This window comes from Dasypus novemcinctus, chromosome 1, assembly GCF_030445035.2.
Source record: "Dasypus novemcinctus isolate mDasNov1 chromosome 1, mDasNov1.1.hap2, whole genome shotgun sequence".
In the NCBI taxonomy this organism is placed as follows: Eukaryota; Metazoa; Chordata; class Mammalia; order Cingulata; family Dasypodidae; genus Dasypus; species Dasypus novemcinctus.
Genome location: NC_080673.1, coordinates 120,666,003 through 120,690,439, shown reverse-complemented (window position 1 = coordinate 120,690,439; position 24,437 = coordinate 120,666,003). Strand labels below are relative to the sequence as shown.

The 24,437-nt window shown below is 35.7% G+C and overlaps 2 protein-coding genes across 5 annotated transcripts in view; one reads left to right on the top strand and one right to left on the bottom strand.

Moving 5' to 3' along the window:
- MRPS18C (mitochondrial ribosomal protein S18C) overlaps positions 1 to 1,051 on the top strand; it is a 5,970-nt gene extending 4,919 nt beyond the window's left edge. For 3 of the 4 annotated variants that reach the window (XM_058296274.2, XM_058296257.2, XM_058296266.2), the window contains exons 4-6: positions 175 to 232; positions 787 to 846; positions 908 to 1,051. In XM_058296274.2, coding sequence (XP_058152257.1) covers positions 175 to 232; positions 787 to 846; positions 908 to 1,005 — 216 coding nt within the window. In that variant the 3' untranslated portion in view covers positions 1,006 to 1,051. The remainder of the gene's footprint in view (positions 1 to 174; positions 233 to 786; positions 847 to 907) is intronic. The other variant, XM_004472678.5, reaches the window with a different exon arrangement.
- ABRAXAS1 (abraxas 1, BRCA1 A complex subunit) lies at positions 741 to 24,437 on the bottom strand. Its single transcript, XM_004472682.3, has 9 exons — positions 24,237 to 24,437; positions 21,963 to 22,053; positions 18,492 to 18,528; positions 15,515 to 15,581; positions 12,936 to 13,129; positions 12,096 to 12,215; positions 11,145 to 11,229; positions 7,047 to 7,164; positions 741 to 6,356 (listed from the first exon to the last, which is right to left on the bottom strand). The coding sequence occupies exons 1-9, from the start codon at positions 24,321 to 24,323 to the stop codon at positions 5,923 to 5,925; spliced, it is 1,233 nt and encodes a 410-aa protein (XP_004472739.2). The 5' UTR covers positions 24,324 to 24,437; the 3' UTR covers positions 741 to 5,922.

Here is a 24,437-nt window from a genome sequence, read left to right as displayed (position 1 = left end):
AGATGGCTTGTTAATAGGGTAAACATTAAGTTTTTCTGAACTTTACTAATAAACTTTAACATTTTAAGGTGCCACATAAGGCATCCTTCTGTTTTGAAATTTGCATAATCATAGTTGAATAACAGTTGATGTGTATTAATATAATTTTTTCCCTCCATATAAAACTCCTAACAGCTTTTGTCCCAGTTTATTTCTCCATTTACTGGATGCATTTATGGAAGGCACATAACAGGTATTTTGTTATTTATTATGGCAAATTTTGATAAGATTTATTTAAATCTATTGTTATTTAAGAAAGCTGGCAAATTTTTCAAGTGTTATAAATCATTATTAGACCACATACTCTAGAGACTGGATTTAGGCATTTTGGGAAATCCTTTTCTTAAGGTCAATAAGCTTACTATTCTTTTATGTATACTCAAGAGATAACAGTTGGCTGACAACATGTAGAAAACTTGGGCTTAAAAAAATTGTGTTCTTGATGTTTTGGAGTTTCCTATGATCATTCCAAATTACTGAAATCAGTGGTCTGCAAACTATGGCAGGTGGGCCAACTCTGATCTGCCATCTGTTTTGGTAAATAGGTTTACATAGTATATAGGGCTGCTTTTGAGCTATAACAGCAGAGTTGAGTAATAACAGAAACTGTATGGCCCACAAGGCCTAAAATATTTACTATCTTGCCCTTTACAGAAAGTTTGCCAACTCTTGACTCAAATATTAAGTTTTGAATATTGGTACTCTATATAAATAAGAAAGCATTTATTCATTTTTTAAATTTCATAGGTCTTTGTGGGAAGAAACAGAAAGAAATCTCAAAAGCAATTAAGAGGGCTCAAATAATGGGTAAGAACATCTGAACAACCAAATTGAGGGTAATCAAAATTTTACTCATTTTTTTGTGAAGAATTTTATTATCTCTTTACAGGTTTTATGCCAGTTACATACAAGGATCCTGCATATCGCAAAGACCCCAAAATTTGTAATATCAGATACCGAGAATAAATTATATGTATGGAGGTCATTACCAATAAACTTTTTTTACAACGAATGGTTGTATAATGTTAATATTGGGAAGCGGACTTGGCCCAGTGGTTAGGGCGTCTGTCTACCACATGGGAGGTCTGAGGTTCAAACCCGGGCCTCCTTGACCCGTGTGCAGCTGACCCACTCGCAGTGCTGATGCGTGCAAGGAGTGCCCTGCCACACATGGGTGTCCCTGCATAGGGGAGCCCCACGCACATTGAGTACGCCCCATAAGGAAAGCCACCCAGCGCAAAAGAAAGTTAAGCCTGCCCAGGAATGGCTCCACACACACAGAGAGCTGACACACGATGACGTAACAAAAAGTAACAGATTCCTGTGCCGCTGACGACAACAGAAGCGGACAAAGAAGAATACGCAGCAGATAGACACAGAGAACAGACAACTGGGGCAGGAGGAGGGGGGAAGGGGAGAAAGAGAAAATAAATCTTTTTAAAAAATAATGCTAAAATTGATTCAATTATAAAATTTAAAATCTTTAGGCAAAAAAATTAATAGTCTATATCTTACCAAACTATATATTAAGAAGAGTTTATGGCTAAAGGCCTTTGATATCTAATGGGGAAAGTGTTTCAAGAGAGATCATGAGTAATGCTTTTTCATTAAATAAGACAGATTCCATATTTTAAAATACTAATATTCATTGTATTTTATGTATCTTGAATGAGTAAAATTAGTATTATATGTTTGTCACTGAAATCTGGTTCCCAGAAGACTCATAACAGTGATGTACCACTGATACTGGTAATGATGCTAAAGCTAGTAAATATAGAAGGGATGTCTGTGTTGAAATTTTACTCTAAGCCAAGATTCTGTCTTATAAATGGGATGACTTTAATGCTTATATGTTTGCATCTATGTGACTGGCTGTGGATTTGAAATTGCTCTAATTTTCTAACTAGCAAGTTTTAAGTATGATAAGGGAGCAGGCCTTCTCTTTGTAGAGGTATTACTTGAGGATAGATAGTGGTACTGCCACAGGACAAATTTATTCCTGACTTAAATGACCTGATGAGTCATATGTAATCTGTTAATATTTCAGTTATCTTATTTCACTCCAGTAATACAAACTGTCAAATGATGAGTTGGGGAAAAAATGTCCTAAAAGAACTCTCTTCCTTCATTTTAATCAGGTCCTCTGAGGATTAGGTCATCAAATTCAATTGTGGCTGTTTAACTGCACTAATGACTTCAGCAAGCTTATCTATAGTTAAAGATTCAGCATTGCTTTCTTCAAAGATGGATCATTATGCATAGTATGTGCTTAATATTTACTTATTTGTAGCATTTTTAGCTAAACGAACTTTGTATTGAGGGCAGTTTTTAAGACTTTGGTTTGAATAAGAATGCAAGCAGTGTTTGAAACATCTCTGTGCTACTAGTCTTCAGTGCCTGCATATAATGTTGGCTGCTTGTCACATGACCTCATCCCATCTTTAGCCTGAGTATCCAGTTTTGTTAATTTGTTGGTTGCATTTTCTGTGTTCTTTGTGATAAGTCCCATATGCTCTGGTGAAGTTTGTGGTTATGTTTAAATTAGGATTCAGACTGAAAATCCTGTTTCCCCTCATTCTGCCCTATGCAGCACCGTAGTACTTCCTGTGTAACCAATAAAACACCATCCAGCAGTAAAAATTCATTTGCATGTTAGCTCTGATATTATGAGCACCTCATAAGCACCCCATGATAATGCATGGAACATAGATAAAAGATAACTGAGTGTTCAGCATTTCACCTAGTGAGTGAAACAACACGGTTACAACTTCATGAGCTATGTGTAATTAATGGAAAATTCTTACAATTATGGAAAAGACACTATTTCCCATATACAGTAAAAGCTCTCTTAACCAACTGCCACTTAACCAACTCACTGGATTAAACTGAGGCTTTACATCTTCACTAAGAATCATACTGAAGCCCATGGCTCTCCTACCAGTTGGTTTTTGCCTTGCCAAGAGTTAGCTGGTTTGTTCCCAGACCTATGTTAATTATACTTGTTACTATATTGATGAAATATGAGCACAAAAAAGAAAAGTTATGAAAACTAAGTCAATGCTTTGAAAAGACTTGATAAAGTAAAGCTGGCACTAGAGACCTCCAGGAAAATGGCAAAGTAAGGAGCTGCAGGGCTTACTCCTCTTCCAAAAACAGCTAGTGAATAGGCAGAAACTATCTGAAACAACTCTTCTGGAGCGTCAGAGACTAGGGGAGTACCGTGTAGGATCCAGGGAAGGACAGGATAAAGAGACAAACTGCAGTAAAAGACTGGGAATAACTCACTTGGCTGCATCTGGTGCCCATTCTCTACCCTCAAGGCAAGCAGCTTTGGATCAACTGAGTTCCTGCCTGGTGTGCTGCTGCAGACTTGGGAGGATCACAGTAGCCATCCTCCTCAAGAACAATGCAGGAGCACGGCCCAGTACTAATCCAGCTTTTGGCTAGCCAATTTCTTATTGGATCCCACTGCTTTAGCCAGTTCTCGACAGGTGCTGATGCTGCACCTTGTTCTGACTGCATCAGGGGCAGAGCAGACAGAGGGCTAAAGATATCCTGCCTTAAAGCTGTGGGGAGCAGGTTGGTGAATAGCACCATCTGCTGGACAGAGCAGGAAAGCACAGCATTGGGGAGCTGAAAAAAAAAATGCTTTTTGGCATCTTTCCTAAATCTTCTCAAGGCCCTTTGGAACTGGTCTGTGTTGCATGAGCCCCTGGCCCTGTTTTGGCTGGGAAGTACTGATGAACCAAATGTCAAAAAGAGCCTTAACACAAATCCAATCAACAACAAAACCCTAGACAAGACAGAGAAACCAACCTTGAGAATAAATTTATCAAGTTAATCAGCAAAAAATTACAAGCCATACTAAGATAAAGATACTGCCCAGTCAAAGGAACAAATTAAAAAGTCTGAAGAGGTATAGAATTTGGAACTAATCAAAGATGTTCAAACAAATCTAAATTCAATGACACAAAAGAAAATTTGGCCAAAGAGGTAAAGAATATTGAGAAGACACTAGGTGAGCATAAAGAGAAACTTTAAAGCATGTAAAGAAAAATAACATGGGAATGAAAGGCATAATAGATGAGATTTAAAATACCCTAGAGGCATAGAAGAGCAGACGTGAAAAGGCAGAAGAAAGAATCAATGACCTAGAAGATAGGACATGTGAAATCAGACAGAAATAGAGAAAAGAATGAAAAAAATTGAGTAGGGTCTCAGAACTGAATAACAGCATGAAGTACACAAACATGGGCCATAGGTATCCCAGAAGGAGAAGAGAAGGGAAAAGGGAAAGAATATTTAAGGAAATAATGGCAAAAAATTTCCCAACTCTTAGGAAAGACATAAATACACATGCCCAAGAAGCACAACATACTTCAGCCAAACAGAATAAATCTCAATAGACCTAATCAGACTGTCAAATGCCATAGATAGAGAATTCTGAAAGCAGCAAGAGAAAAGGGATTCATTACATACAAAGGATGCTCAATAAAACTAAATGCCGATTTCTCATCAGAAACCGTAGCAGCAAGGAGGCAATGGTATGATATATTTAAGATTCTGAATGACAAAAACTGCCAGCCAAGAATTCTTTATCCAGCAAAACTATCCTTCAGAAATGAGAGAAGACTAAAATATTCACAGATAAACAGAAGGTGGGAGAGTTCATTAACAAGAGACCTGCCCTATGAGAATCACTAAAGGGAGTTCTGCAGGCTGAAAGGAAAAAATAGGAAAGGCTTGAAGGACAGTGTTGAAATGAAGATTTAAGAGTAACTAAGAGGGTGAAAACTAGAGACAAAAATAAGCTATGACATATAAAAGCCAAAGCATAAAATGGTTGAAATGTGTACTGCTTTTACAGTAATAGCCAATGTTAATGGATTAAATAAAGTTGTCAAATTAGACATGGTTAAGACAACAGAATAAAATTGGGGGTAGGACGATGATTTGAAATAGAAAATGTTGCATTTTGTACTCAGATTGCTTTGCAAGTTTCTTTAAATTCTTGCCTCACTTTAAGGAAACGGTATCTGGTAATTTTAAAGGTTAGGTAAGGGTGTGAACTTCAGTCAGTGTACTTATTCTCACATAAGAGTTTCTGGCCATATACCAAAGACAGAATGAACGGACATTTCTGTTTTATGTTAAAATAAAATCTTTGTGATATATATTCATATATATATTATATAGATATATACATGCATATATCATTTTTAAGTCCGTACTTTAATTGGCCTTTTTAGTTAATTAACCAACTGCTGACCTCAGACACACTTGATTTAGCAGGCATATAACTGCTCAAATTTAGGATGCATTCCAATTTTGTGAAGGGAGGACTTGACTGTGGATAGATTACTCTTCTTGTTTCACTATAATTCTGCCATAATTAGTGTTGCCAAATTTAACAAATAAAAACAGGGTATCTAGTTAAATTTGAATTTCAGATAAACAATGAATAATTTTCTTAGCTTAAGTATATTGTATTACATGGTGTCAGAATTTTATCTGGCAACCCTAGCCAAAATGTAGTATTTATCATCACTTAAGGAGCAAGAACTTTGATGACTTAAATAAAAATAAAATTTCATACCAACTTTAGACTTTCTTTGCACATTGTGAAAATAAAGTTAGTCTTCCAATTCTAAAGAATGCTGTACGAAAGTTTAATGCATCTGTGTAATCCTTTCCCTCAACAAAAAAAAAGGTTTTGATTTTAAAATAAAAGCATCCGATATATAAAATATCAGTATATAAAAGTACTTTTTTAAAAAAGCATTAGATTTTATCTATTAATGTAAATAGCTGAACCTAATAACAACATTAGAAATGTTTTAACTATATCCTTTAGCCAATCAAAAATCTTTTGGTCTAAAAGGATCAAAATGTAGGAGACTGTGGATAGTCACCAGAACCCTTCATTTTCACAATTTCTTCATCTGTTTCTGGACTGCTCATTGTGGAAGCTTTTTCTTGGTTACTACTGTCAATATCTGTTTTAGATTGTCTTTTTTGTACCTCCAACAGCCGTGATTTCTTGACTTGCCATCCATCATCTATGTCCAAAGCTTTACGTTTACTCATTTGTTGTGCACTAGCTTGATTAGTTTCAAGAATATCAGTGAATTCTACCATTAAAGTCAGTTTGTCTACCACATTGAGATTGTGGTTGATGTTACAGCAACTTTTAGAAATATGCTTATTTTTCAAAGAGATAACACATGAATGAAGAAGTTCACAATCTGGAAATAAGTTCCGTAAAGCTTGACAAAGAAAAGTGTTCTCCTCTGGCTCTTCTGGGACATTCTTCTCTCCTAAACAAAAGAAAATTACAGCTCAACATACAATACATGTTCCAACAAGCTTCTTTAACAAGGTATTTGTTAGTAAATTTAAGTAAAAAGATTTTAATTGAATAATTAAATCAAGTGTATTATAAACAGAAAAATGACATGCATAATTCCAAATTCTCATTAATGTGCCGCATATTCTAGGAGAAAATTAATTGTATTCTCATGTTAACAATATAGCATAGCTATTACAGAACCATGTTTTTTTCCTTTGCTCTGTGGGATTCAAGAGTACTAATAAGATGACTTAAAAACTTTATTGTGCTAAGTTATATATGTAACAAAAAATTCCCCACTTGAACCATTTTTAAGTGTAAAATTCATTTATTTTAAGTCACAATCTTGTCCTACCATTACCACTACCACTTACACCAAGACTTTTTCATTACCTCAAACAGAAACTCTGTACCTACTATACAATAACTCTCCACCCCATCTCTTCCCCACCCCTGGTAATTACTAAACTACTTTCTGAATCTAGTGAATTTGCTCATTCTAGATAAATGGAATCATACTATTTGTCCTAAAATGACTACTTTTATCCTCAAGCTATGCATATTCATTGCAATTAGTGTGGTTGACTCATTCATGAATTCAAATTTGTGAGTTTTTTTTTAAGCACAGAAAGTAGTGATATGTTAACTTTTTACTTACCTGCTGCTACCTGGATCTTTGCTTGTTTTGTTTTTTTAATTTCTTGTTTTAATCTGTTTACATCTTCCAATAGTTTCTCTACTGCTCTCTCACTGTGTTCTACTTTTCTGCATATACTCTGCAAAATGAAATAATTTAAGGTCATAAATAAAATTTCAATTTATGCATCAGTGTAGACACACAAATAAAATAAACTTAGTGGTGCGTAATATCAAATAATACTTTGCCTTTAGATAAATTTTACTTCAGAGTTTTCTGAAGGACTTCAATAACAAGTATTGTATGGTGCTTTACAGGTTATAAAATGCTTTTCAGATATAATATCTCTTTACTTCCCATTTATATATAGGTTTACTCATCAATTATACCCTTGTTGATACAGAAATAAAACATTGAAATAAAAATGGTTAACTCATTTTTTTTTTGTTTTGTAAAGCAAAACAAAAAAATACAATAGAAAAAAAAGTACTGTACTTTTATAAAATGAGTGACATATAGTTACTGCACACAACATTAAGAAACTGACAATATGGGAAGCGGACTTGGTCCAGTGGTTAGGGTGTCCGTCTACCACATGGGAGATCTGCAGTTCAAATCCCGGGCCTCCTTGACCCGTGCGTAGCTGGCCCATGCATGCAAGAAGTGCCCTGTCATGCATGGGTGTCCCTCGCATAGGGGAGCCCCACGCGCAAGGAGTGCACCCTGTAAGGAGAGCTGCCCAGCGCGAAAGAAAGTGCAGCCTGCCCAGGAATGGCGCCTCCCACACAGAGAGCTGACGCAACAAGATGATGCAACAAAAAAGAAACAGATTCCCATGCCGCTGACAACAACAGAAGCGGGCAAAAACAGATGCAGCAAATAGACACAGAGAACCGACAACTGGGGCGGGGGAGGCAGGCAGAAAGAAATACATCTTTAAAAAAAAACACAAAAAACTGACAATAAATGAAAACGAGACTATACACCTTAACTGTATGAAAGTAAACTATTAAAGATTTTAGTTCCTTTAAGAGGAACTATTTTTGGAAAGCAATCTGGCCTCATGTGTCATCAGTCTTTAAAGTACTAATACTAATACTTTTTGATCCAGTAATTCTTTTGAGAATGTACCTTAAGTCAATAACTATTTATATAAGAGAATGTGGGAAGTGAATTTGGCTCAACAGATAGAGCATCTGCCTACCACATGGGAGGTCCAGGGCCTCCTGATCCGTGTGATGAGCTGGCCCATGCACAGTGCTGATGTGTGCAAGGAGTGCTGTGCCGTGCCATGCAGGGGTGTTCCCCACGTAGGGGCGCCCCACGTGCAAGGAGTGTGCCCCACAAGGAGAGCTGTCCAGTGCAAAAATAAATGCAGCCTGCCCAGGAGTGGCACCGCACACAAGGAGAGCTGATGCAGCAAGATGATGCAACAAAGAGAGACAGATTCCTGGTGCAGCTGACAAAAATACAAGCGGACAGAAGAACACACAGCAAATGGACACAGAGCAGACAATTGGGGTGGGGAAGGGAAGAGAAATAAAAAGTAAATCTTTAAAAAAATATATATACATATATATATAAAATAATGTTCCTTAGTATATCAAATCAAAAGTAACCAATTCACAACTATAGGGTAATGATTAAGTTGTTATAGCCAGTTTTAGTAGACACTTCTTAGGATATCTGCCCAGCATCTCTCGCAATTGTTCTCCTACCCCATGAGGTCGTCCAGTAACTCCTTCAACTTTACCTAACACCATACCTAAGCTGATCTAAGAAGAATCCATGAGTTCTCCTGGGAATGTGGAGATACCACATAGCCAACTGGCAAATTCTAATCTTTTGAATAGAAGAGATCAAAATGCAGGAACTATAGGTGAACCATTCTCTGGTCTGCTTGTGGGTGAAAAAAAAAAAGATCTGTAGATAAAATGAAGAAGGAAAACAATGTACAGGCAAAGAGGTAAAGAACTTTCTGATGGCTTTTCAGCTACTGGTTCCCATTCCTCAGCTGCTTTCTGACAACGTCTGCACTCTCCTATTTTTGCCCAGGTTGGTACTTTTAACCTAATGTACTGCTCTATGAAATATAGTGCTTTTAAAGAGTATATTTTGGCTCTTGCTAAAGAGCCAAAAGTTGGATACAATCAAAGTGTCCATCAACAAATGATGAAATGTACTACATACACACAGTGGAGCATTATTCACCCATAAGCAAGAATGAAGTTTTGACACATGTTACAACATGGAAGAACTTTGAAAACACTATGCTCAGTGAAAAAAGAAAGGCATGTAAGGACAAAATTGTATATCACTTATAAGAGATAACTAGAAATACCAAATTTGCAGAGAGAGAAAGCAGATTAGAGGTTACCAGGAAGGATGGGGAGAGAAAGGGGAGTGCATGTTTAAAAAAAACACTACCACAAGATATTACTACATACCTATTAGAATGGTTAAAATCAAAATAACTGACAATAGCAGGTGCTGATGAGGATTTGAGGCAACTGTAGGAAAAAATAGGTAGCAACATCAAAAAAAAAAACAATAGTATGATATAAATGTGTATGTCCCCATGACTGTCAACTGTGTGAAAGTATATATACATAAGGAAAAACTAGATGAGAATATGGCAAAATGAAGATACTCATGTAAAAATGGTGCAATTCTGGATGTTTCTTTGTAAAAATGTATGAATTGAAATTCTTATTAAAAAGCAAAATGGTGTATAATATTAGTAATTATAAAATGTACTAACCCCATTTATCTCTTAGTGTGCTCTATTGATGAGAATGATGGCGATACATTCCTCAGATCTTCTGTTGTGGGGAGCATAGTTGGTTAATAGCTCCAACTGCCACCCGTCTGGATCCATGACTGTATGCACTTAGGCCATATTTCACATGGGCTTGCTCCTAACCAATGTCTGGGGTGTTTTTTTCTCCCCACAGTGCAGGTATTAGTACAAGTCCATAATGGGTAACTGTGGCTTGAGGACTTCCCACTAGCCTGGATGAAAGTTTCTTAAAACAGCATTGCAGTCTGAGGCTCTTCCTCTCCTTTCTCAGGTGTCAGACTTGCATTTTAGTTTGAAGGCTGTGTCTACTCTTGCTCCTCTCCTTAATCCTTCTCAGACCCAATAAATATCTTCTTGATACCTCCTTCTCAAAAGCCCAGAAGTGACAAAATAAATTAGAACTCAGTGTTGCAACAGATTGTAATTGTTCTGAATATTTGCTTCCCTCTATCCTCTGAAAGGATCATATATCCCTGCCTGTTGCTATCTGACTTGTTCTGGCCAATGAAATGTGAGTAAAAGTGACATGAAAATTTAGAGTAAAAGTTTTAAGAACTGTTGTAAAGGGAAGCGGATTTGGCTCAATGGATAGAGCGTCCACCTACCCACATGGGAGTCCAGGGTTCAAACCCAGGACCCCTGGCCTGTGTGGTAAGTTGGCCCACGCTCAGTGCTGATGTGCATAAGGAGTGCCTTGCCACACAGGGGCGTCCCCCACGTAGGGGAGCCCCACACGCAAGGAGTGCGCCCTGTAAGGAGAGTCGCCCCACGCAAAAAAAGTACAGCCTGCCCAGGAGTGGCACCACACAGGGAGAGCTGACGCAGCAAGATGACGCAACAAAAAGAGACACAGATTCCTGGTGCCGCTGACAAGAATACAAGTAGACACAGAAGAACACACAGTGAATGGATAGAGAGAAGAGACAACTGGTGGGGGAAAGGGGAGAGAAATAAAAAATAAATCTTAAAAAAAAAAAAAAAAAGAACTGTTGTAAATTTCCACCAGTTTTCTTGTTCTTTTCCTTTGCCATAAGCACAGCACACCCCAAATAAAGGCTGTTCCTTCAGCCTGGATACAGGATAGAAGATATTTGGAACAGAAGCAGAGGTACAGCCTACATATAATGTGAGAATAAACTTTTATTACTGTAAGCCACAGAAATTTGGGGCATCTTTGTTACTGTAGCAAAACTGACTAATACAAGAACATAAATCTAATCAAAGTCAGGCTATCCTTAAAAAATTGAGCATTCAATTTGTTTATTAATGGTGTAATGAAAATGTACAAGCAGTTTTAAGTGTTTGATATGTTAACTTACCTTTAATTCCTCTTGTAATGAAGCATACATTTCATTTATCTTATGTACCTCCTTTAAAGAACCATCTTCTTTAAAAAATTCAGAGCTGTAAAAAAATATCAGTTCTTCAGGCAAATGTATAGAACTCACTTTAATGACATAGTGGAATTGTTATTTGTAGTTGAGGAACAATGGAAGATCTTTTTTCCTGGCTTTGTAGGGGCCATTAGTTTGTCAACCTACTTGTATATACCAAAACTAACAAAAACCTATTTCATCTTAACATAAGCAAACTTTTTAGCCTAAGTACTACTGCCAGGTCTTCAAAAAAGAGGTTAAGTAAAATAGGTAAAGATTGAAGGAGGGAGGGGAAAACAAGATCCCTTTTTTGGCAATGGGGACAGGAGACACTTTAAATATATATTTTATTGCATTTAAGCCACCACTGATTACAAAAAGAACACTACTAAGCACTGACAGACAATAAAAAACCCAGTCACTTATCCTTATAAATTTTATATTTATACCCTGACATTAATTATTCCCTTAATTACCCACAAAAAAAGTTATACTTCAACAGCCTATATAAATAGGAGTGAAAGTCTTGGCTAACATCTGATTTTTTTAATCTAAAACTAGCTTGGATATTAAATTTAGTCTTTAATAAACTGCTGCCTTAGAAAATTAACATGATTTTGAGTTTAGCTAATTATTCTATTATAACCCAGAATAAATGTTAAATTTTGCAGGAAGTGCAACAAACCTGTAATTGTCCTCCCCCCCTTTTTTTGTATCTGTAAATGGACATGGAAAGGAAATACAGAGAAAGTAAAAACAGTTTAGTTACACAAGTAATATGATCATTAGCCAGTTTTCATTTTCACCCTGCTGTTACTTTTGCAATAAAAAAAATTAATTTCAGAAAATGAGTAAGATTAAGTTTAGTGGGAAAGCACAGTTGAGGAATCTTACCTGTGGGTTTTTACTGCTCGGCCAAAACCACGGGACATACAGGAACCTGATACAGTTTTATAACCCAGCTGTTCAGTCATGCCCAGATTGGCAACCACTAAAGGTACCCTATGAAAAAGTCTGAAAAGAATTTCAGAATACAAATTTAGAATTAAGTGAAATATTAGCCATCTATTAGTCATCTATTTTTCCCTTACAAGATTAAAAAGAATTTCTGTTCCTTACTACTTATTCATATAGAATTTACTGCATATGGCTTTTAAATGTGGAATGTGCATGGTCTAAGACAATTACATGAAAAGTTATTTTAAATGATTGGCACATGTGAAAATAAGGCAATATTAAAATAAGATTACCCTTTCTTCCATGGTTAATAAAATTGGTCTGAGTTGGTAGTCTTTTAACTTCTTATATTCCATGGAAATGTAGTTTTATATAGTCTATTGATTGTTCTTCCCTGTTAGACTCACTCTGTTGGATTAATAAGAATCACTTCTACTTTCTTTGCAGAAGCTAGTCTTAAATTCTAAAATATATCCTTTATCAACTAAAATCTACAACACAAATATTAAATATTGAATAAAGTAAATCTTTAGGGCCAGAATAAAAGTTATCATTCCATACTGGGCTTCTGATTTCCTTATCTGGCCTTCATTTTCCCATCTATAAAGACATGGTAAAAAACAAAGAAAAAAACACATGGTAAGACCTATCTCAGTGGGTTATTGTGGCAATCTATGTGACTACATGAAAATACTTGGTAAGCTCCAAAGTACTTTAAAAATATTAGGTATATTTTTCTATTAGACTTCATATAGCCAATGACCAAGCAACCTTTACCCAGCTTGAGGTTTATGTAAGGCATGCTCCAACCGATGAGTTGAACAGCTTTCTGTTGTTATACTAGGTGTTAGTAGCAGAAAAACAAGTTCTTGGCTTGAAAAATGCTTCTGTAAATTTCTGTGAAGTAGTCTCTCTCTCAAAGTCATGACTTGATCTGTATGGCGTCGGAATTTGTACCAACCTACCACTTTCTGAAAGAAAATATTTTAAAAAATTAGGAGTATGTCTTAATGGCAACAATTATTATTATATGTCTTACTGTTACAATTTAAAAATGAAATTAACTTTAAAAAAATGCCTCAATATTAGGGTGATTTGGAGCATGTGTAAACAAATTACAGACTTAAACATATGTTTTACTTTTGTAAAGTAGGCAAACTACTTTGCATTAAATTACTTACTTCCATTCAGTTATAGGACTACACTGGAATTTTGTTCAATATAAAGTAAGGGTGAGGGAAGTGGACTTGGCCCAATGGATAGTGCGTCCGTCTACCACATGGGAGGTCTGCAGTTCAAACCCCGGGCCTCCTTGACCCGTGTGTAGCTGGCCCATGCGCAGTGCTGATGCATGCAAGAAGTGCCCTGTCATGCAGGGGTGTCCCTCGCATAGGGGAGCTCCACGCGCAAGGAGTGCACCCTGTAAGGAGAACCGCCCAGCGCGAAAGAAAGTACAGCCTGCCCAAGAATGGCACCGCACACACGGAGAGCTGACACAACAAGATGACGCAACAAATAGAAACACAGATTCTGGGTGCTGCTGATAAGGATAGAAGCGGTCACAGAAGAACACACAGCGAATGGACAGAGAGAGCAGACAACTGGGGGGGGGGGGGGGGGAGGAAGGGAAGAGAAATAAAAATAAATAAATCTTTAAAAAAAACCCAAAAAACAAAATATATTTTTAAAAAAGGGTGAAAAAAATTCTTTATTTCTTGTTTCTTTTATGACATTTAACATCTTGAACTCTTAATCTTGAATCAGAATTTAAATGAAGAAAATGCAAATGCTATTGATTCACCTATTAGGCAATCCTTCCCTGAAAACAAGTTTATTTCCTATATGGTTTATTAAATAGGTAAGCTGAACCTATAGCTTTTACTTGAAATTTAAATGGAAATAACACCACCTACTCCACAGAATTGATTTTGAGATCAAATAAGATTGTGTGAAAGAAAGAGCTTTGTAAACAGTAACACGCTTAACAAATGTGTTGTATTACTAAACTTTTATTAAACGGAAAAAGAAACCTCAATTGCTGAAAATTTAGTAATTGTGACAAAGAGAAAAAAACACTTTTACTGAGAAACTTATGACATTTTTAGCAGCCAAGTTTTACATTTACACTTTATATTGAGGAAATTAAATATTTTTACTGTTTTTTTTAGAACTCAGCAAAATAAAATGCCAGTTTATTGTTTGACAATATTGTTTCACAATACAAACAGGCCAATTAACTAAATAAATAAACAGCAACTTTATAGACAACAAAAAGGGAAATAAAAGAAACCTTTCCTCTTTGGCTTTGTTAACCTTCTTATACAAACCAACTATTTATAGCTAAATACAGACACACAAAAAGTTACTGGAATGCTTGAAATAAGACTATATTTTTGTTGCTGTTGTTTACAGGTACATTTTAAATGCCCAAATATAATTGGGGAGAAAAATCTAAGCATTTCATCAAAGGATATTTATTGAAAGAAATTTCCTTTATTGAATCTACTTTTATGTTCAAATAGAGACGAAAAAGTTGTCGGAGGGGAAAATGATACCTATTACAAATTTTGCACTTGGAAAAAAAGTCCACTTTCATCATTCAAGAAGTTTTAACTGAACAGCAATCATAAGTATGTTGTAGAGGATTCAGTTTGAGTGCTTATAAGAAACAGTCCCTAGGAAGCTGTGGCTCAATCAGTTGGGCTCCCATCTACTGTATGGGAGGCCCTGGGTTCGCATCCCGGGGCCTCCCTGTGAAGGCAGGCTCGCCCGCAACGCTGCAGAGAGCTGGCGGCCTGCAAGTGCTGCAGAGTGCCACCAGGCCCGCAAATGCTGCAGAGTACCACCTGGCCCACAAGCACCACGGAGAGCCAACTCAGCAAGGTGATCCACCAAAAAGGGAAACAAGTAAAAACACAGAAGAGCGTGCAGCGAATGGATAGAACAAACAACAAACAAGCAGCAAAGGGGAGAATAAATAAAAATTTAAAAAAATAAAGTTCCTGTAGTATAAAAAAATAGTAATTGCAGCTAAAGAAGCTAGAACGTAGGAGTTTTAAGTCTTTAAAGAAGAGTAATAAATTAAGAGCTAAAATTAATGTACTGAGAAGAGGTGTTATGGGAATATAGAAGAGGAAGAAATCATTGTTAGAGTAATAAAGGGGAAAATGAGGACAAACAAGAACTTTAATGACTAGTTTTATTTCCAACCCCTCAATTTCTGGGATGACTAAGCATTTCCTCATCTGCTTAAAAGTTCTGTCAAAGTATACATGTTTAGGAGCCAAAAATAATGCATATAATAATAATAAAAGTATAAGAAAATTTTATGATTACTGGAGGAGATAGTGCAGTACCTTTTTGACACTTGATAATATTTTCTTCAGCGCTTGCTCATTTACTTCACCTAAAGAATTGTAGAAGCTGTAAAAGCCAAAATTAAAGACATTTCAAATGAGCTAAAAATATGAATACTTTTATGACTTATTTTAGTTCCTTCCAACCAAAATATTCAGCCAAAATCCACATATCTATTTGCCTATCAGATGAAGCCCTGAAATCATATGATTAAATCTGAACTGCTGCCTAAGAAAATTAATATGATGTTCAGCCTAGCTACTTATTCTAACTCAGAATGTTAAATTTTGCAGGAAGTGCAACAAACCTCTATTTCTCTCCCCTCTTTTGTATCTGTAAATGGACACCTGAAGGTAAGAGAAATAAGGACAGAGGCCTCAAATTAACAGGCTTAAAGTGATAAAAACACGAAGTCCATAAACAAAGAAAAAGAAAAGTGATGGAGAAACTTATGAAGAGTTAAGTTTGATCATCACACTTTTTACCTAAAACAACAAAAAAGAAATTACCCGTTAAGTACAGGTATTAGAAACTAAGTTATTCATACAGCCAATGTAAAATTCACTCACAATTTACTTATCATAAAGGTTTTTACGTAGTGATAGATATTTTGAAAGATACAATGTGAGTTATGCAGCACAAGAACAAAAGGACAATTTATTCACTGCTAATGTATTTTAGAAATAAAACAACTAGGTCAAACCCCCAAAAGCTGTATTTACATCAAATGAACAGTGTTTCAGGAGGCGGTTGATATTATTTTCTGAGTGGGGAAGGGGTAAGTTTTGGTTTAGTTTAGTGGTCTTTGCTCTAAGGGATGAGTGAAAAAGATGTGTGAAGAACTGAATAATTGCTGAAAGATTTAAAACATTTACTTTCTGCTTTCTTTCCCTGCTAACGAAAGATTATAAATAAAATTTTCCTCCTTTTAGAGCATTGAGATCAACATTCTTTTCTATAATGTTGGAATATCTTTGTTATGCAAAATCTTCTATAAATAATATTCACTGTAATAGGTTTTTACTTGTAATTCTAATATGTAGATTGAAAACAGTCACATAAAAGTGAAAAAAAAATCCTAATAAGTAATCTTTTTTAACCTGTAAAGACTTATATTAAAAATTTAGCATTAAACATATTTAATAAGAAAACAGACAAAAAAGTGTTCTAGCTACCAAAGGTTGGATATTATGCTGATCAAAAAGAACCCTCTATTTTCCCATTTATACTTCCAAAATGAAAACCCTAAATACAAGAATTCATTCCTATCTAGCATAGTACACTTCTGAGCTTCTCAAACTTGTATATAAGGCAATATTCGATAGGCTAATAGTGCACATCTTCTATGGTAGCATCAATTTTACCTGTAGTTTTAGGAAAAGGGATAGGAAGGGGGAACATTTTTATATAAAACATATGATATGCAGTAGAATTTATGAAAACAGAATTTACTTTTTTGTTCAGGTGACTTTGAATAAGTTCTGGGTTTCAATGGGCTGTTCACCAGATATTTCCCCCAGACTTCTGAGGTAAGTAAATCTTAATAGCAAAGTCTGAGAAGCAATGCATTAGAGCAAACAGTGTCAGCGAATTTTTCTGTAAAAGGCCAGAGAGTAAATATTTTAGGATATATTGGCCACACATACTTGTTTCTACTTCATATTTCTCCTCCTATTTTTTAGTAAACCTTTAAATTTATAGAAACTATTCTTAGCTTGAGGGCTGTTAAAAAACAGGCTGCAGGGCCCATACTTCATGGACCTTCCTGTATGAGAGTATTTAAAGTTTATACAACTCACACTCCAAGAAGTTCCAATATCAGAAGAGTTTTTATTGTGTTTGTTTTTATTATTTATAAAGGGAAGAAACAGCATAGCATAATGAAAAGAGCTTTAGATAGAACTCAAAAATCCTGATTCTTCCGATTTTTACCTGACCATTAACTAGCTCTGTGGCCCAGGTTAAATCATTAATATTCTAGGCTTGTTATTTTGTTAAGTGAAAATGAAGTGTGTTGTAGCCTTTTTTTGAGTAGGTCAATTCAGATGGTTCTCCTTTTATTTTTCACCCCCTAAATCCCTTTGGTTTTACAGAAGCTAAAACGCTCAGGCAAGGGTTTCTCATCACTGGATTAGATGTTCTCTTAAACTCTAAGACTCTATTAAATTAGTCTAATTATTAAGGTAATTGTCAACAGATAATATTGAATCAATCACTTTTTTCACTCTCTCTTAATCCTTTGCTGGTTAGAGGGTCTATAAAGGGAATTCTTTTTATGAATCTCTCCAAGAATCTCTTAGTCATTAAACAAATGTCCTTGTATGTTCACTGAATATAAGACACTCAAGGAGCTGTACCTTTTCCTGGCATAACAGTGTAAGAACACAGTATGTGTTTTTTCCTACCATTCCTCCCTCCCCCAGATCTTTCTCACCTCAACTATATGCTCCACTGTAAGATAATAATGCTTAATTTACATATGTAGTATATAGAAATCATAAAGCTATTTCTTTAAAACTAAACAATGTGCTCGCTGTGGTTTGCTTTGTGAAAGTTAATTTACTTGTGTATTTTCTATGTGTATGTTATACCTCAAATGACAAAAAATAATAAATATGATAGTTGTGGAAATAATTGATAATGTAATAAAAGGTTAGAACACAAATGGGCTACTATCAATAACCTATGAGAATATATTTCTAAGTTTATAATATGCATTGGGTATAAGAAGGAAAAGCAGTCCTCAAGGTAAGCTGGTACCTGAGAGAAGCAGTGAAGATGAGTGAAAATAAAAACATGAGAAAAAGAAACTTAAGGACAGGGTTGAATTTTCAGGTATTTTAAAAAATCTTTTCATTTAAACAATAACCATCATGTATAACTGGTAATTAACATACTTGATAGTTTTATAAATTACTGCAGAGAATAATTTTCACGTTGGACCATTTATTTGCTCTTACTAATATTACAACTCACCGAAAAAGCTGATAGCATGGAATATATTTCTGAATGTCTGTTAAAAAAAAAAAAGATTTTTAGTGATGGTTACACATTAATTAAATTAATAGTCATTTGAATAACATATATTGAGCACTTACTTCATGCCAGGATGAACTTTACTACTGATTCTCTCATTTAATCATCAAAATAAACCTATAAGATAGATGTTATCAACTTTCCATTTTACAGATGAGGTAACATATAAAGAGAGTAACAGGCTAGCTCAAGTTCCAAGCCCATGGTGGGGCCAAACTTCAAACCCAGAGCCATAATCATAAACACAATGCTTTATATTTCCACTAAATAGTTGCTTAATGACTGCAACACAAAAAAGTTCAAAGGTATGATATTTTCATTCAGTTCTATAAAACTTATTATGTTCTACTTTTACTCAATTGATGTAAGCTACTATTAAAGGGATTTTTTTTTCTTTTTCCAAGTAGTTGTTTCATAAAGAATTTGTCATTGTTACCTAAGGACCAAATAGAACAAACAAAAAACCACATTTTTTAAGAGATGTTTTATTTTCCTGTCAGTAGTATTATCACATCTAACTAGGAAAAGTGATCATTCTCTAGATATTTTTCTTCTAGCAAATCCAACTATTACCTTCAGATAATTTCCTCAATCTGAAAAAATACCAAATAGGAAGTCTTTACCACTTATAACTGACAAAACATACTTTGGTGTACAGATAAAGGAAATATGGAAAAGATGGGAATTGTAATTCTATTTTTGTAGGGTTTTTTTTTAGGTACCAGGGGCTGGGGATTGAACCCAAGACCTTATATGTTGGAAGCTAGCGCTCAACCACTGAGTCACATCAGCTTCCCTGAGTTGGTTTTTTCCATTCGTTTTGCTTGTTTGTTTCTGTTTGTTTTTTTTTAGGAGGCACTGGGAACTGAACCCAAGACCTCCCACGTAGGAAGCAGGCGCTCAACCATTTGAGCCACATCCACTCCCTTATTTCTTTTTAACCCAAGTAATTTAGTAAGTTGTCAATCTTGGATTTTACCTATTAGCAATCTGTTTTAAAATATTCCAACATTAAAAAAAAAAATGGAAATAATGAAGTGTTCCTACAGCACTTGTCTACTACAATAGATCTGCTCCATAAATGCTTGCTAAATTAAGTTAAAGTCCTCAAAATACGTTAAGATACTTTGGGTGGTGTGGTAATTGATTAGGAAAAAAAAATGCTCTAAAAACTTGTTGTTTTTTTGAGGGCTTGGGGGCTGAGGACTGAACCCTGGACCTCATATGTGGGAACCACATCGGCTTCCCTAGTATTTGCTTTTAATACTTAAGTATCTGAACAACAAAATACCATTAAAATAAAAATATAAGCTGTAAACACATATGACAAAAGACCAATTTCCTTAAGTTATAATGCTTTCTCCCATATCAATAAGAAAAACAGCCCAGAAGAAATATAGTCATGCAATAAAAACAGACCTGTCCTTTTCAAAGAAAAATACCCCCCAAAATTACATTGTCGGGAAGCAGATGTGGCTCAAGCAGTTGGGCGCCTGCCTACCACATGGGAGGTTCTGGGTTCGGTTCCCGGTGCCTCCTAAAGAAGAAGAGCAAGACAATGAGCTGACGTGGGGTGAGGGGATAAATAAAATAGAAATCTTTTTTTTTTAAACTTTACATTGTAAAAATAACAAAATAGGAGCAGGTGTAGCTAGTGGTTGAGTGCCTGCTTTACATGTATGAGGTCCCAGGTTCATCCCCAGCACCTCCTAAAATAATAATAGTAATAATAAAATAATACTTAATCTCATTTTTAATTAAGAAAAGCAAATTTTAAAAAACAGTATTTTTTCACTTGCTAAATTGGCAAAGATTAAAAAGTCTGATAATACTCTATGTTGGCAAGTATATGGAGTCCCCTATCACTCTTACATGCTGTGGAAAGGAGTCTAAAAAATAACTCTTCCAGGAATTAATCAGATAGTATACCTCTAGGAATTTAACTTTCAGATATACTCAGACAAAAGCACAAAGATATATGTACTCAAATATTCACGGTAATATTAGCTAAAAAGAAATAGAAACAGTCATTCAGATGGTTAAATAAGTTACAGTATATCCGTACAAAGGAAAAATGCAGCCACTAGAAAGAATGATGAAGAACTATATGCACTAATACTACTCCTGCACTGATATCCTGGAGATAGTTCTTCATGTAAAGTATAATCCCATTTGTATAAGTAAAAAATATACATATATATGTGTGTGTATATGTATTACTGAGTAAAAAATACCCATGTACCTATTAACACTAGTTGTCTCTGGTGAGACTAATAAGAGTGAGAGGTTTAAATTTTTTATTTTCTACAGTATATACTTATATTTTTAACCTTCTAAAGTGGATAATAAAAAAGCATGTAAACTGATATAACCGTTGAAGCAATTGTCTAATATATATCAAGAACCTTAAAAATGTCTATACTTTTTGATATTTCATTCCTAGGAATCTATCTATTAATAGATATAATTGAATATTATAAGTAACCCTTTGCAGTCTGGCCTTTTCCCATCACACTCCTGAAATTACTCAAGGTTTTCAATGGTCTAGTCACTAAGTCTTTCCAGTTCTCATCTCCAAATTTCTTGTATTTAACACTTTTTGTTTCGGTATTGCTTTTTTTTTAAAGCAATTTTATTGATATATTCATATTCCAAATCATCCGTTGAAAGTGTACATTCAGTGGGTTTTGGTATAATCACACAGTTGTGCATTCATCATCACAATTAATATCAGAGCATTTTCATTACTCTAAAACAGAAAACAAAAAAAAAAATCCCATTACCCCTTAGCAGTTACCTTTCAATCCCTCTACTCACCCCCTGCCAAACATACCTGCTAATCTAATTCCATCTCTATAAATTCATTTATATTTACAGCATCTATAAATGGAGTCAAACAATATACAGTGCTTTGTGTCTAGACTGTGTCTGCCCTTTTATCACCATGATAATGCTTTTTTTTTTTATAACTGACAAAAAATATTAATATATTTACTACAGTCCATAGTTTGTTTTAGGTACATTTTAGCTCAGATACCACCCTATATTTAACAATTTTGATCCTAACATTTCTCTGGAAATGGTTTTCATTTTTCTTGTTCTTACTGGTTTCATCTGTTAATACTAGACTCCCTTCTTCCTGCCACCCAAACATATGCAGGAGCTGTTTCATCCCTCTTGTTTTCCTGCAGTAATCTTATCTGTTTCCTATGACCATACTGTTTCTTATTTTAAACCAGTCTTTGGCCATGACTTTAAAAAAGAGTACAACATATTCTTTTAAACTCTGCTTTAAAGATGTGATATCCTTTTTTTTAAACAAGTTTAAAACAATTTATGCTGATCTCTTTTAGTGTATAAACATAGTGTATAAACAATCAAAAATAAAAGACATAGAAATATGTGACTCACCAATTGTATAAACAACTTCAACATCATCCATCTGAGAGTCAGTAATGCTATTCTTGGCTTCTCCTTTTACTTCCCCAAGGAGAAAACCTTCCTATGAGGATAAAAATAAGAAGCAGTATTTGGAATACACTGATAGAACTGTGATTCACTCAACTAGTTTTTCCTGAGTATGCAAGTGTGTGCTAGCAGCTGGGGCAAACAAAAGAAAGACCAGAGGCATTTTCAGCTTAATTAGGAAACACAAATAGTTAAACAAAAAAATGAGAAGAGACTGTATCTACCACTGCAGTTTCAGGAAGGGCAAAGAGAACATCATGTTTTGAAATAAATGAAGAAAGCCCTGTAGAGGAGGGAGGAATGGAGCTGACTTTGAAGGCAGAGCATGGAGCACTTAGCGCACCAGGAGGCACAAAGACTTAAATTCGGAACAAGAACATGACATTTGAGGACTAAACAAGGCCTAATTTGCCTTGGAAGAAAATGAAATCAAGGATCGATAGGACAGAGCCAATAATGGAATACACTGAAGGCCACACCAAGGAGTCTGGACTTAATGGCAGGTGCTTCTGGTAGTCACTGGAGACTTCTAAACTGTGAAATGACACAATTATGAGTGCTTTTAGACTAATGTGTAGAACATATTGCACAAAATACAAGATTAAATACTTGGAATTCAGAATCACAATCTGCTTTCTCTAAGAAGAGCTGTGGCCTCCAATTCTTTTAAATAAAAAATACAGGCATTTTGCCACAAGAGTGGTGATTTCTTTGAATTTCAGAGAATTCAACTTTCTCCACACACATTTAAAGACCTGATGTGTTTGACAGACATGATTTTATCTCCTTTGTAACTCATTAAGAATGCATTTCCCCCCATTTCATTAAAAGGAGAAAGCAGAAAAGGAGTAAGTTTCCACAATGTGGGTCTTACTGGATTCAAAGGGGGAAAAATCCGTAACTCTACACTCTTATGTTCTTGATTTTGACACTCCCAAGGACAAATCCTGGGAAACAATCAGGGACAATGCAAATCCAACTACCCCACCCAAAAATATCTTTTAAACACTTCTGAAAAAAGATCTGAAGAACTGGGCACAAGGCATCTTTCTTTCAAACTACTTTCCAACAGCTCATCTTTTTAAACTACAGAGATTTAAAAACCAATTGTTTATATTTACATTAAAGACATTCTAAAATTATTTCCACAGCTACACACATATTTAAATTTGTCCATCTTTACTATTATTATTCTGCAAGGTTATTTGAAACTTCATAGTACACTATATTAATTCCGACTTTTATTAGGATTGTGCCAAAAATTTTTTTTTACTTAAAACAGACTTTATATTACAAAATGTAGGCACAAAATGTAGCAGAAATTACTACACTTCGTTCAGCATGCTATTCTCATGCCTTATTAATAGAGCAGGGAGGTGTATTTTAAATGCCTATTATTCTTTTCAGGAAGTTACTAAGCACTCGTTATAGGATATTACTTCCCGAGGTCGAAGTTTTGTTTTTTAAAAATTTCAGAAAAAAAAGTTTTAGAAAATAGGCACTGTATTTGAAAAACGACTTAGCTTTCAACAGAGATTTTGAACGTAGGCAAAAGTGTAAGATAAGTATTCAAATGTTTAATATTTGAGGATAAACTTAATTTTAAAATAAGTCTTAGTTATCTGATAACAATCGAACACATAAAGGTCAAGTATCCGATATACCAAATTAAGCTTTTTTCATTCACTTGGTAGCTTGCACTAAAATTCCCCCCAAATAGGTCCTGAATGCAACATCTAGTATTACAATCCATTGCCACTCAAACATTTTAGCGAATATGCACAGGCGCTGCTCTGCATAAAAAAAATTTACAGTTGTTTTGAAAATGACAGTCGGTAGTTACAACTGAAAAACGGAAACGGAACTGACAGGCAACTTTCCTAGCGGCGGTGGGAGGCCGTTGAATGAACTTTCTTTCCGTTCACGCCCAATTTGTCCAGAAAAATAGGGGACTGATGAAAAAGAAATGTAGGCGTGTGGGACACTCGGGTCGGAGAATTGAAATCAAAAGATATTCGAAGCTGGAAGTGCTCATTTAAGGAGCAGGAAGCACATCAAGGATCCCCCAAGGCGCGGGAGTCGGGACGGTCAAGAGAGCCGGCCGGCGTCGAGGAAGTACGCGGCGGGGAGGCTCTGGTCACGACCGGCGGGGAAGCAGGCCGCGCCGCCAAGCCTCCTACGGAGCAACGCGGCTCGATTTCTACCTCCTCGGCTCACCGTGTCCGAGTCCGTGTTGACGTGGTGGAAGGCGAGCGCGCCAAGCACATAGCCGGAGACCATCGCCAAAGTGCTCTCGCCCTCCATACTCGGGCCACCGCCGCGGCGCGAACGTCGGGCCGGGAACGTAGAGAGGCGGAGCGCAAACGACCGCTCCCCTCGGCAGTACGGAAGCGACCCTGGATAGGGAGGCGGCGCCGG